Source organism: Phyllobates terribilis, unplaced genomic scaffold (genome assembly GCF_046119375.1).
Source record: "Phyllobates terribilis strain yellow unplaced genomic scaffold, ASM4611937v1 Scaffold_4452__1_contigs__length_60797, whole genome shotgun sequence".
NCBI classification, from domain to species: Eukaryota; Metazoa; Chordata; class Amphibia; order Anura; family Dendrobatidae; genus Phyllobates; species Phyllobates terribilis.
The window spans coordinates 25,260-39,117 of NW_027367203.1; the positions used below are offsets into that span (position 1 = coordinate 25,260).

General features: G+C 39.0%; 1 protein-coding gene across 1 annotated transcript; it reads left to right on the top strand.

Moving 5' to 3' along the window:
• The first annotated feature begins 1,177 nt into the window (after positions 1-1,177).
• Positions 1,178-3,910, top strand: LOC141249292 (uncharacterized). The gene is given in 4 exon segments (XM_073669579.1): positions 1,178-1,462; positions 2,219-2,495; positions 2,498-2,778; positions 3,653-3,910. Coding segments are annotated over 4 exon segments (1,101 nt in total).
• Positions 3,911-13,858: the final 9,948 nt, after the last annotated feature.

Here is a 13,858-nt window from a genome sequence, read left to right on the forward strand (position 1 = left end):
AACCACCCAGAAACATAAATACAAACAATTCAAACAAATTGAGATTGAGTTCTGCTACACCCAAAAGTTTTCTCTGTGGGATTGACCCTTACTTATCACTTACTTTTGTAATTGGTTGCTGGGAAAATAAATAGTAATCATGACCGCTCGTGATGACCGCGTGCATGTCGGTGTTACAGACTCATAGAAGTTAAACAAAGATAGTGATCTAGCTTGAAGCGCAAGAGAGTTGCTTAAAGCACTAGAGCAGCGCAAGGGTGTAGCTAAGAGAATAACAGTTTAAAGAATGAAGGATAGCGTGTGGCAATTACTTGAAGAAAGAAGGGAGAAGCGCGACTGAATTTAAGAAGCCACTACTCTAGCTTAAATCACGTGTTAATATAGAAAATGCAAGTTGCAATTCAAGGAGATTAACAACCCTACACGTGTTGCTTTTAGGAAGCATGATCAGCAAGTTGATGTAGTCATTGCAGCATCAAGAAAAAGATTCTTGCTGACCAGCCGGATTGAAGAGGTCTCTCTGACGTGGCTAGATGAACTCAACTTGATTAAGCTAGTCGATCGATCGACTATAAATAGAGAAGAGAATTAGAAAAGAAAATCACTTCTTCTTTATCTCATTCTCTCGATGTGAAACAAAGTGCTTAGTCTGTGTGATCTGAGTGTATTATTTATAAAAGTTTAGTTGAGAGCTTTCTTGAGTGAAAGAGAGATGAAAAGAGAACTTTCACGAATTGATAAGTTTGTATCAACTATGTTTACTCTTATTTACGCTTTAGAGAATATAGTCATATTTAAATCTCAGTTTCTATCCGGAATTCGATCTAACAATATACATTTTTTGATAGTCGATTATGAATGGAGGTGGGGAGTATTCGTCATTTGGTAGTTGGCAACTTTGACACATCTTACGGTTTGTGTTGTCGTTTGTATGAAAATTCAATCAAGATTGGGGAGTTTTTGAGCCCTTAATCTTCTAATTGGTTGTTTTCTTTTGCTTGCGTCTTCTACTAAATCACCTTCACACATACGGAAATTCCAAATAAAACCATATAAATGCAATAAGCATCGGCTGACAATAAAGCTAAGTGGAATAATAACTCTCGCTTAGAATGACCCACACACATACCCTATAATATCTTCTCTTAACGTCCCACATTAATTCAACCTCACACTAATGACGTCATGTGATCTCTCACTAGACGACACCATAGCTGCAGAGCGAAAGGCCTTCGACGAAACAAAGGCCGGAGTAAAAGGCCTCGTCGACTCTAGGATCACATCAGTGCCTCGTATCTTCAACCATCAACACAACCACCAATCAACCTCCACTATCAAACCCAACACCACCACCGCCACCGTCCCAACAATCGACCTCCAAGGGATCGGCCATGATGTCATGCTTCGATCACAAGTGATTCAAAAGATCATCCATGCCTTTGAAACATGGGGGTTCTTCCAGGCAAGTAGCTGCTAATCAAATTCGTCACTTTTTTGTTGAGATAGTATTGCACATCGGAATTTGGAAGATAAAGAGCCCACTATATAAACCCAGGATTACTCCTCCTATTGCCAATTGGTTTTAGGATGGAACCCCATTGGGCTTGTATGTTGGACTGGACTGCGCTTATGTGCGCGTACGTGCACGACCCCCTTGTCTGTGTAGGATGTAGGGCCCATGTAATTTAACATGGTAACAGAGCCCGGATTCGAGCTTGGGCTCACGAGTTATGGATTACTCCTCCTATTGCCAATTGGTTTTAGGATGGAACCCCATTGGGCTTATATGTTGGGCCGGACTGAAGCGCGCGTACGTGCACGACCCCCTTTTCCGTGTTGAGCGTAGGGCCCATGTAATTTGACATTCTTAATTAATAGATCTATTAGTGGATAATTTCATTAATTGTATATCTCTGGTAAATTTAATTCGATAAATGGTAAAGTATGAAAGAACTGATGAATTTGTTTATTTTTTTCTTGTGTTTTCTTTCAGTTATGAAAATCTTATAATAATTTATGTTCTATCTATTAGTATCATAAGTACTCTTTCTCAAACACATCCCTAAATTTTTGTGCTTCACTGAGCTTCCAGTGACACCAATTCCTACACCTACTTCCATTTACTTTTATGTTTAGATGTACAAGTTTTCTAGAATGACGCCTGAATGTTTATGCGAACTTGATATACCCTCTTTTAAGTAGTTGTTGATGGATCTAGGTTGTTAACCATGGGATTCCAGTCAAAACGTTGGACAAGGCGCTATTGGGAGCACGTGCATTTTTCGATCAAGACATAACCGTCAAGAAACAATACTACACACGCTCGGTAGCGGGTAAGAAAGTGATCCACAATAGCAACTTTGACCTCTACACACGAAAGGGACCAGGTGACTGGCGAGACAGTTTTTACATTGCGGTGGCGCCAGATCCTGCCAAGAAGGAAGAGTTGCCTAAGCCGTGTAGGGAGCCGCTATTCGAGTATGGGAGCAAAGTCAAAAGCTGCTCTTCGAGCTGATTTCTGATGGGCTTGGGCTCGGCCCAGATAAGCTATTGGACTTAGGATGCGCTGATGGGATAACCATGCTCAACCACTACTATCCACCCTGCCCGAAGCCTGAGAGGGCGATTGGTACGTTTAAGCATCAAGATAACGACTTTCTAACATTATTGTTGCAAGATAAGGAGATCGGTGGACTCCAAGCTATGTATGAGGGTCAATGGCTAGATGTTCCTCCTGTTCTAGGAGCAGTTGTCGTTAACATTGGTGATTTATTACAAGTAAGCTAAATTTCTCGCGGTTCTACAAGTAGTAAAAACAAATAGATCTAGGTAGCTAAATAGATGTTTGGTATTAATATACTAATATGGAGTACATGTGTGGCTTATATCCATACCTGATGATCAGTATATTAGTTTATTAATATCTAACTAGTACTTAATATGTTACACATCTTTTTTTAACATTTTCCATATACTAATTTTTATTCTTTTAGTTCCATAACTTCAACATGCCAAACAAAAACATAAAATATCAATCTCATTCCCATATCCGATATCTCATACTCATACCTAATATTTCATATCTTAGTATATGAATACTAAGTACCCCCTAATAACTTATTCAATATTTAATACCCAGAGAGTTCCGTCACTACAACCTTAATTATGGTTGATTTTGTATTAGTTTAGAATAACAGATGAAATAATGTATAAAAAAAATTGGAAAATTTTAAAATAAAATACTAAAAGTATGTTTGTTAAGTTTGTATGAAAATTTTGATTTATATTATTAATTAGGAAATCTTGATCTACTAGGATATTTTTATGTTTTGTTTTAGAAACAAACAAAACATAAATGATATATGAATAGTGAAATTTATATTCTTGATTTTCATGTTTGGATGAATAAGATCCTATTGTGTTGGGTTAATTGTTTTATTTTTCATGAATTTCTAAAGTAAGCACATGTTAGAAAACCCTATACTTATAGGTAGATTTTGTGATAATCATCTTTTCCTATTAAATGTTATCGGATTACAAGATGAAAAAAATGACACATAATAATAGTTTGAAAATGTGTTTGTTTTTCTAATATATATAGGTTTAAATATATGAATGATAATGATTTATTGGAGTATACTTTTGTGTGTAGTTCATAACAAATGATAAATTGAAGAGCGTAGAGCACAGAGTTTTAGCAAATGAGGAAGGACCACGAATTACCATTGCGTGCTTTTTCAACACTTTCTTTGATCCCAATTCTTATACTAGGCATCTATGTCCCATCAAGGAGTTGTTATCTGAAGGCAACCCACCAAGATATCGAGAGACTACCCTCAAAGACTACTTTGAAGTCGGCCGAACTAAAGGTCTTGGTGACGCTTCTCCTCTTTCCCACTTCAGGATTTGAAATATACTGCAATATATTGCAATACTCTTCAGATTATCCATCGATTGGGTGTTGTAATTATTATTCAGTGGGCTTGTGTGATGACCTTTCTGCATATGGTGTGATTCTGTATGCGCCCTCGTGTTTAATGATTCATCGAGATGATCTACTTTATTACTCCCTTTATCTCATTATGTAGTTTCTGTTTTTTTTTTCTCCGGACATTCCAAAAAATATTTCATATTTTTATTAATAAAAACTTTTAACATTTTAATTTATCTTCTCTAAGTACACATTCATTTTCAAATTAAACTTTTTATTCACCCAACACTTTATCTCTCATATTTCTCTTTAACCAATATACTCTTCTTCCAATAACATTTATCATCATTTTTTTCTTCTATTTATTCTTTATTCAATTATTACTACCCATATTATCTAAATCACCCATAATTTTGGAGACGAGCATATATAATGAGAGTAAGGGAGTGTTATCTAATGGAATATGAAAAGTATTACTCCCTCTGTCCCATTATCTCAGTCCTAAACTATATCGGGCGTCCCTCTTTGTTTGTCCTAATCCAAAAAAATTCCATTACGTCCATAAAATTCTTACTGTTGGATCATTAAGTGGCTTGTTCATTGGAACTGAGATTCAAGTTCCTAAGAGCGGAATTCAAGTGTAGTGTTTATGTATTTGTGTAATTCTTGAAATAAAGTATGAAACCAAAGCGCTCTTTTTTATTGAAATGAATCACAGGAGTTACAACCTAAGTTGAACACACAATTCTTAGATTTGACACACGATTCACTACTTAGGCTTGTGTAGTCTCTCTTATATCAATAAACTTAAGCTAATACGACAATTTCAACTCGCTAACCTTACCAAACCCTAAAACGAAACCTTATAAAGGTGAATGATAAAATGATTTTCCAAAACTAAAATATTCGAAATCAGCAAGATATAATGAATCTAAACTATAATATCTAATCTAATCTCAACCGTTTTCTTCAAATGAAGGAGTTTTTCAAATATAGGAACTAAAGAAGATTCTTTCCATATATGAATGCTCGGTCCCCTTGAGTGCTATCAATAAGTTCCCTTCGTACATAGATATCATAAATAAACTCGTCGGTCCCCTTTAGCGATATCAATGAATCACTCTTCCTTGTACTAACCTCTTCGGTTCCCATGAACATATCAACGCCATCCAAGCTCCTTAGTTCGTTTGCTTCTATTCTTGATAAAGCAGATACTAAACCTTGAGAATGATTCCAATAGAAGCTCTATCATAATCCTACAATGACTCTCTCAAGGTAGATATTAGAAACATTAAGTGTTTGTTATCATTAAAGCCGAGGAGACGAGGGATAGGAACTGAGTTGCCTAGTTCTTAAAACCCAACAATTTCCCCCTTTTTAATGATGATAAATAAAGATTGTTGATATATTATTAAGCTATATCAAAGGGACTAAGTGATCATTAGTGATAACGCCCCCTTGGACAAAGAACAAGTGCCCCACCAATCTTTCCTTTAGTATCTTCTAGTTCAGTTCCCCCTCAATAGAACAACCCGATATGCCTGATTAATTCCCCCTTTTGACATCACTATAAAAAGTACATGCTAAACATTAAGTAAGGGACGTAAGGCGAGCTACTAAATCAGTTCTCTCAAGAGGAATGAGTAAGTGATACGCAAAGAAGAAACCAAGTATAGAAATTTAATACAAGCAAGTTCCAAGACTTAGATAGGACACAAAGAAATTTATTATATATATATAGCACATAAAAATTTCACACAAAAAACAAAATAATAAGCAAAAGATCCTAGGGATTCTATGAGGTGTTGAAGGGGAACAAAGTTTAAACAATTGGATCCTCAGTGACATGTTCTTCTTCAGCATGGACTTCAAAATCTTCTAGAAAACGTCCAACGAATAACACTCAAAGGTCGCCCAAGTTGTTCTCGACCATCTTATGAAAGTGTCATGCAAATATACCTTGAAGCATTTCCAGAACTTTGATGTTGGCGGCCATTTGCTAGATTAGAGCTTGTTCTAGGTCACTGGATTTGTGAAGCTGGGAGAAGTCCTCATTCTTTTCGTTTCCTTTTGGATCTTGAGGAGGGGGATCCATGCTGGAATACTTTAGAAGACGCCACATGCCTTGAACTGAAACGATGTTCTCGCAGGGGGTTTTGGAGACATGGTGATAAATACCGAGCTCGACCATTATCTTCTTCACAAGATGAGGGTAAGGTAGGGAATAGGTTTTGCGTTGGCAAGTTATGAGCATGTGAAGAAGGATGATCTTGGGAGTATCGATCATCTCATCCTCCATTGCCCGACGCATGAGACAAGCATCTGCGATGTTGATTGTGTCTTGCTTTTCTTGGCGTGGGATGATGTTGTGTGTCAGGACATAGTGGAGAAGCTTGTCTTGGAAGCGCAGCTGGTTGGTTTTCAAATCAGTGATGTTCCTTTGAGCAAAAATGAGTTGCAGTGTTGAGCACCCATCTCCTTTAGAGAACCCAAGCACCTTGGCGATGAGATTAGTGTTGATAGTTATGGGATCTTCGCCCCAAGGGAGAAAATCAACAGTGTAGGTCTGGCCAGAGGCAGGGGACATGGAATTCAGGTTTGAGTAGAACTTTTTTACTTTGTTGTCGTCGACTGTAAATGACTCTTTCTCGAGCTCGGACCAGCGAGTACGCTCCAATGTAGATACTATGGAGGCTATGTCGAACTCTTTTAAGTCGACAGTTTCCCAGAAACCAGCTACAATTATAATTGGATCAATGAGAGAGCGGGCCTGGAAATTACCCGTGGCTGGAGGCAGCGAGATGTTGAGTTGCATAGAGGCCTTGGAGCATGTTGAACCGCCATTGGAAGGAGTAGGGATTAGGGATTTCTGAGGTTGTGGAGAGGAGAGGGCAGTGCCTTTGGCTTTCTTGGCTATGGAAGAAGTGCATGCGGTGAATGGCCGTTTGCACGACTGGAGAGACGCACTTCCTCTGTCATCGAGAACGAGGGTCGGCTTCAGCGACTTTAGCCCTTCACTGATTGCCAGGCCAGTGCTTGTGGCTATTTCTTGAACTGTATCCTTGGTCAGGTCGATCACCTTGCGGTTCTTTGAGTCGCTGGACTCGGATTTTGACTTGCTGAGAAACAAGGTTTAGGTCTTTTTTGAGCTTACTAGAGATGGAGGCAATTTTGGTGCAGGAAGAGGTGTAGGAGCTTTGGTTGAAGATAGTGGTGAGGTTGCTTTTGTGGCTGGTAGTGGAGATGATGATTTCATGGTGGGAGAGACTAATTCTTGAGTTGTTGTGATGATAGGAGATGGTGTCTGGGCTTTGGCTTGAGCTTTTGCCTCTGCTTGAGTTTCTTGTACGCGTTCCTTCTGTTTGAGGAGCTAGCCATTGTGTTTGAGTATAGTGCTTGAGAAAAGACAGGGAGGAGATGACGTGATTGAGAGGTTATAATTGTTTAGGCGCAGAAGAGATCTGAATAAGAGATGTGAAAAGAGCTTGATAAGAGTGGTGAACAGGGATGGTGAGGGAAAGGGTTTTTATGTAGTAGCTTCAACAGTCACAAAGTCTAACAGTAACCAAATCTTATGAGAGATTTCATCTTGCAACACAAAGTTCTGCAACGGCTCTTTAGTGGGAACTGGGAAGGGGGGTAGCGTAATCATTACCTTTTCAATTAGCCATTTATTTCGATAGGTCCTATTATTTATGTCTGTCCCAATAAAATAGTCGTTCGGTTCTCCTAATTTATGAGCAAACTTTCATGAAGCGATATTGGAATAGCGCTTAAACTTGGTTCCCAAACACAACAATAGTACTAGGGAGACATATGCATGCATTTAAATAGTGGAAGAACAAAGACACTCAAACAATAGATCATATGCACATGCAATTTAAATCAAGGAAGGTTATTTGTCATCTAAGTGAATATTCACAGGTGTGGACCAATGTTCATACGGAACGGAACACATAGGTCGGGAAAAGGGACTGCCTTATAAGCACGAATCATATCTGAGGTTTTTTTTATATGATTAAGAAGCGATCATCATGCTTATTTGTTCATGGCTTGAAAGAAAGAGCATGCAAGGGTACAAAAATCATCAAGCAACAGTGTTGGTCAAGAGAGTAATTAACAAGGTCTTTCTAATTGCATCACACAGAGCATGCGAGAGCCTAATACCCCTAAGAGCGTAGTTTTACAGACAAGCAACTAAGTCCTAAGTTCTCAAACTTAAAGATAGCAGATAATTCGTAGTCAATGGAGAGGGAACTTACAAGAAGGGGGTTTCTCAATTGAAAGGAGTTATTCACAAGAGAAGCCTAAGGTTGATAAATGTGTCCTTGTTCAGGGTCTTGGTGAAAATGTCAGCTATTTGATCATCAGTCTGGCAGTGAGTGAGCTTAATGTTCTTCTTCTCCACATGATCATGGAGAAAGTGATGACAAATGTCAATGTGCTTTGTTCGAGAGCGATGCACATGATTCTTGTAGATATTGATTGCATTGATATTATCACATCGTATTTCGAGGGCACCCATTAAGATGCCAATGTCTGAGAGCTGCTGCTTTAGCCATAGAAGTTGAGTGCAGCACGATGCATCGGCTATGTATTTAGCTTTAGTGGTTGAGAGAGCTATGACGTTGTGCTTCATGGAGCCCCAAGATACAAGGCAATGGCCTAAGAATTGAGCCATTCCAGATGTCCTCTTACGATTAACCAAGTAACCTGCATAATCAACATTTGTACATCAAACAAGAGTAAAATCACAGTATTTAGGATACCATAGACAAAGATTATCAATCCCTTTCAAGTAGCAAAAGACTCTCTTGATGTTGGCGACATTTGACTCTCTTGGATCGGATTGGAGTCTGGCACAGAGGCTCACAACGAATACAATATCTGGTCTAGATGTAGTCAATTACATAAGGGAACCCACCATTCCTCTGTAAGTTGTCTCATTGGTTGAGGTGCCATTCAGGTCAGCGTCTACCTTAGTCACTTTGGATACTAGAGTGTGCAGTGCCTTGAAAGATTCCATATCATACTTCTTTAAGATCTCCCTTAAGTATTTATGTTGACGAATTTTTATTCCTTCATCCTTTATCACCACTGGCTAAGAAAGAAGTTCAGTTTCCCTTTCATGCTCATGTTGAACTTGTACTCATGATATCTTTGAACTTTTTTACCAGCGAAATGTTAGTGGAATAAAAAATGATGTCATCTACATATACTAAACAACTAGGATGTCGCTGCCAAGTTCCTGAACGAAGAGCGCCGTGTCTGTTTTCCCCCATTCGATAGTTATTGGCTAGAAGGTACTCATAGAGACAATCGTACCGGGCCCTTGGAGCTTGCTTTAGTCATCGATTTACCTAGGAAGAAGACAATATATGGATGTTGAGCATCTTCAAATCCAGGGGGTTGTTTAACATACACTTCCTCATTTATGTGACCATTGAGAAATGCCGTCTTGACGTCCAACTGAAATAGCTTAAAGCCCTTATGCAAAGCAAAGACTACCAATAGACAAATAGCTTCAGGTCGGGCTACTGGTGCATAGGTCTCATCATAATCAATCCCTTCTTGCTGGTTTTACTCCTGAGCTACTAGTCTAACTTTGTTCCTTATTAGAACACCTGAATCATCTAACTTATTTCTGAAGACCCAACGAGTTCCGTTGATGGTTCAATCAGAGGGCTTGGGAACGGGCCGCCAGACCTTGTTTTTTAAAATTCATGAAACTCATCTTGCATTCCAATAACCCAACCAGGATCAATGATGGACTCTTTAATGTTCTTGGGTTCAAGGAGAGAAACAAAGGCACTGAAGGCACATAAATTGGTCGATGAGGAACGAATATGAACGCAGAGTCTAAAGGGGTTAGGATATTTGAAGGAGGATGATCTTTCCTTTGTTGAAAGGTGAGATATGGAGGTGCTATTGAGGTAGAAGGGGTTTCTGTAAGAGAGTCGGGTGTACCTTCTGGTTCATTAGTGTCACTCTCAGTGTAAGTGGTCAAGCGAACTAAGGGGGTAAAGGTTGGGGCATGAGGATTAAGGTTTGAGTGACTGTCTTCCTTTGGAGTTTCTTGAGCAGCTGTATCATGAAAGGGGTCCTGAGGAAGACATCTTGGGGATAGAGACGATTCATCAAAGACAAACATGTATGCTTTCCTTAAAGGTAATAGTTTTCTGATTGAATACCTTATACGCTTCACTTGCAAGGACATAGCCAAGAAGATGGCTTGGTCACTTCAAGAATCAAACTTTCCATGGTTGTGCTTCCCGTTATTATGAACAAAGCACTTACAACGGAAAATTCGAAGATGAGAGATGCTAGGGGGGGATGACCTCGGATTACCTCATACGGCGTATTTTCCAGGATGGGTCTAAGCATGGCCCTATTCCTGATGTAGCATGATGTGTTCACAGCTTCATCCCAGAAAGATGAAGATAAGCCACTTGAGATGAGCATAGTTCGAGCCATTTCCACTAACTTGCGATTCTTTCTTCCACAACACCAATCTGTTGAGGGGTTCTTGGGGTTGAGAAGTTATGGCCGATACCCCTTTCTCTTCAGAAGCTGAGTATGTCCCCATTCTCAAACTCAGTTCCATGGTCAGATCTTATAGCTTGAACAGATAAAGATAGAGAGGTCAAGGAGACGAACTAGCTCAAAGAAACATGAGAAAAAACCCTGATCTTTTTACCGCAAAAATAGGGTCCAGGTAAAGTGCGAGAGGTCATGAACTATCACAAACATGTAGCGAGCTCCACCATGGCGTTGAACTCACATTGGCCCACAGAGATCCAGTGTCTTCTTAGAAGTAAAATCGATTTCTTGCCTTGAAAGAGCTTCTAACCTATTTCCCTTGCACACAATCAACCATTGAGACATATTTTCAGGCTAAATAAGAGGAAGACCACGAACAAACTCCTTTGAGCGTAGCTTGTGAATCAAGTGTAGACTAGCAAGGCCGAGTCGCTGATGCCATATAGAGGAGTAATGCTCGATGGAAACAAGGAACAAACGACTTTTAGGGATGTATCTAGAGTCAAAGAGATAGGTGCTATTGTCTCGCTTCCCTTTCAGGATGATTTCATTGGCTGAGTTCCTTACGAAGTGTCATGTAGTAGTGAAAGTGACTTCTTTAGGGCCTTCATCACATAGTTGAGCAACACTCAGTAAGTTGAAGCGCATGCTATCAACCAAATTCACAATTTGTACTTTGATTCCATCATTCAGCTGGACCTTTCCATGTTCCTTGATTCCACTTGTCTTCTTATTGCCAAATGAGATATTTCCACCTTTAGTAGATTGAAATGAGAGGAGATTATCTCTGAAGCCAATCATATGGCGGAAGCATCCTTTATCAATATATCATTTGTCCTTGCTGCTCGCTTCACCCTACAAAGATAAGATTTAAACTTTTGGAACTCATCTAAGCTCAGCTTTTCTGGGTTTGTTAGATTTTGGGCTTTCTTAACTTTGATAATGAGAAGCACATTCAAAGACACTTCCAGAAGGATTAAGCTCATGATGAGAAGCATGTTTTAGGTCATTAACTACATTTTTCTTGCTATTTGGAGACTTGTAAGGCTTACTATATTACGCCTTTTTCTTCCTACAGTCATGAAAAGAGTTACCATTGTTGCCGCAATATCTACACCATGAATTATATTGAACATAGCCATATTTTCCCTTTCCAGGACAAAAGGGCCTACTCTTTTCATGCTTAGAATTGATGTTGTTAACAAATTTTCCTTGGCCTTGATTAACATACATAGTGTGAGAATTTTCTCGTGTGACCAAGTTTTTGTACCGTAGGGGGGTTGATATAGGACCATAATCATTTACTCTAAGTGTTCATTCTTTTTCCTACAAGCATGAAGGGCCTTATCTAAAGTCTCGGTTTTCTCAGTTAACTCCCTAGTCAACTTTTCTTAGCAAAGGAACAAGCAGAGGAATCATTTTCAGAATCATAACCTAGTCCAGGTCTAGCACATACGGAAACAGTTTGATTAACCGTTTTTCCATTAATGGAATCAGTCAAAGTTTCAAGCTTATTCATAATTGGATATCACTTTCCATATAGTCTTGACTTTAGATGATCCCTCTTGAGGTTGGTTTCCCTTGCAGCCCTCACAAGACTTAATAATTAAGCTCAGTTCCCTAGTTTTCTTAAGGGCCTTTTCTTTTTCAACAAGTCTATTAGACAGGTCTAAGCTTTCATTTCTGAATTCTGGAACTTCATCCTCATACTCAATAGCCTATTTTTCAATAGTCTCGTTATCATCAAGTAGGACTTTGATCATGTTTACAAGTTCATTTTTAGGATGCTAAGGCGATTGGAAAAATAAGGAGTTAGATGTACCTTAGAAGTCAGTTCATCAGAATTGGCAATGAGGCATATGCCTTGAAAGCCTTCATGAAGATCAGCCTCATCATCATCTTCTTCCCACACAGAGAAAAGGGCCCTCTGTTCAGCAGGTTCCACCTTGTCCTTAGTGCATGTCTTATCAAGGTGGCCTTTCTCTTGACATTTGTAGCACATGTAGTCCTGAGATCTCTTTTGGAAATTGATGTAGATCGATAGGTTTTGTTCTTCAAGAAATTCTTGACCATCTTGGTAATAAGAGAGATCTCCACATCTTCATCCTCATCATCGTCCTCTTTCTTTTCCATCTTCTCTAGAACTCTGGTGAGATTTAAGACAGTCCCTCTTGTTTTTTGGATCGCGCTACTTCTTTGGTTTTCTGCAGTTTCTTGATCAAAGAACTTTCCAAAGATGTCCATCATTCAAAAGGGACTAACTTTCATTGCACATAAGGGCGATTCTTCTAGTCAGCTCATATTTGTCTCTCATTCCATAGATGACCACCAGAGATTGTTTCTATTGAGTAATAATGACTCCATAGGCACCGAGTTTATCAACTAGGATAGTGAATCTGCATTGGTAGACAGGCACACTTTCTCCATGAAGCATGTTAAAAGCATGAAACTCTCTTTGAAGGTTGAATTTCCGGTTGTTCTTCATGTCGTCGCTCCCTCCGTGGATGGTTATCATGGCTGCCCACATCTCTTTGGCAGTATCTACGGTAATGACCTTGTCGATGTCGGTTCGTGTGAGTCTGATGAGTATGATCTGGTGAGCTTTGGCATTTTCTCCATCTTGATATACTGCTAGTCTTGAGTTTGAATGTAAGTCATGTGAACTACCAACCACCAGTCGATCTTTCCCTCTTGAAGTTGATGTGACTTGTTGATGGAGACACCAAAAGTGAATTCGCCGTTCTTGTTCATTGTTTCGGAATTGGATCCTGCTTTGATAACAATTACTATATCGTTAAGTTGCTTGATCTTAGAAACTGAGATTCAAGTTCCCAAGAGCGGAATTCAATTGCAATGTTTATGTATTTGTGTAATTCTTGAAACAAAGTATGAAACCAAAGCGCTCTTTTCTATTGAAACGAATCACAAGAGTTACAACCTAAGTCAAACACACCGTTCTTAGACTCGACACTCTATTGAGGCTTGTACAAACTCTCTTCAATCAATAGACTTAAGCTAATATGAAAATTTCAACTCGCTAACCTTACAAAAACCCTAGAATGAAAGCTTATATAGGTCAATGATAAAATGATTTTCCTAGACTAAAATATTCGAAATCAACAAGATACAGTGAATCTAAACTGTAATATCTAATGCAATCTCAACCGTTTCCTTAAATGAAGGAACTTTGCAAATATAGGAACTGAAGAAGATTTATTCCATATATTAACACTCGGTCCCCTTGAGTGCTATCCATCAGTTCCCTTCCCGTACAGATATTATGAATAAACTCATCGGTCCCCTTGAGCAATATTAGCGAATCACTCTTCCTTGTGTTAATGTCTTCGGTTCCCTTGAGTGCTATGAGCACTATCGAAACTCCTTATT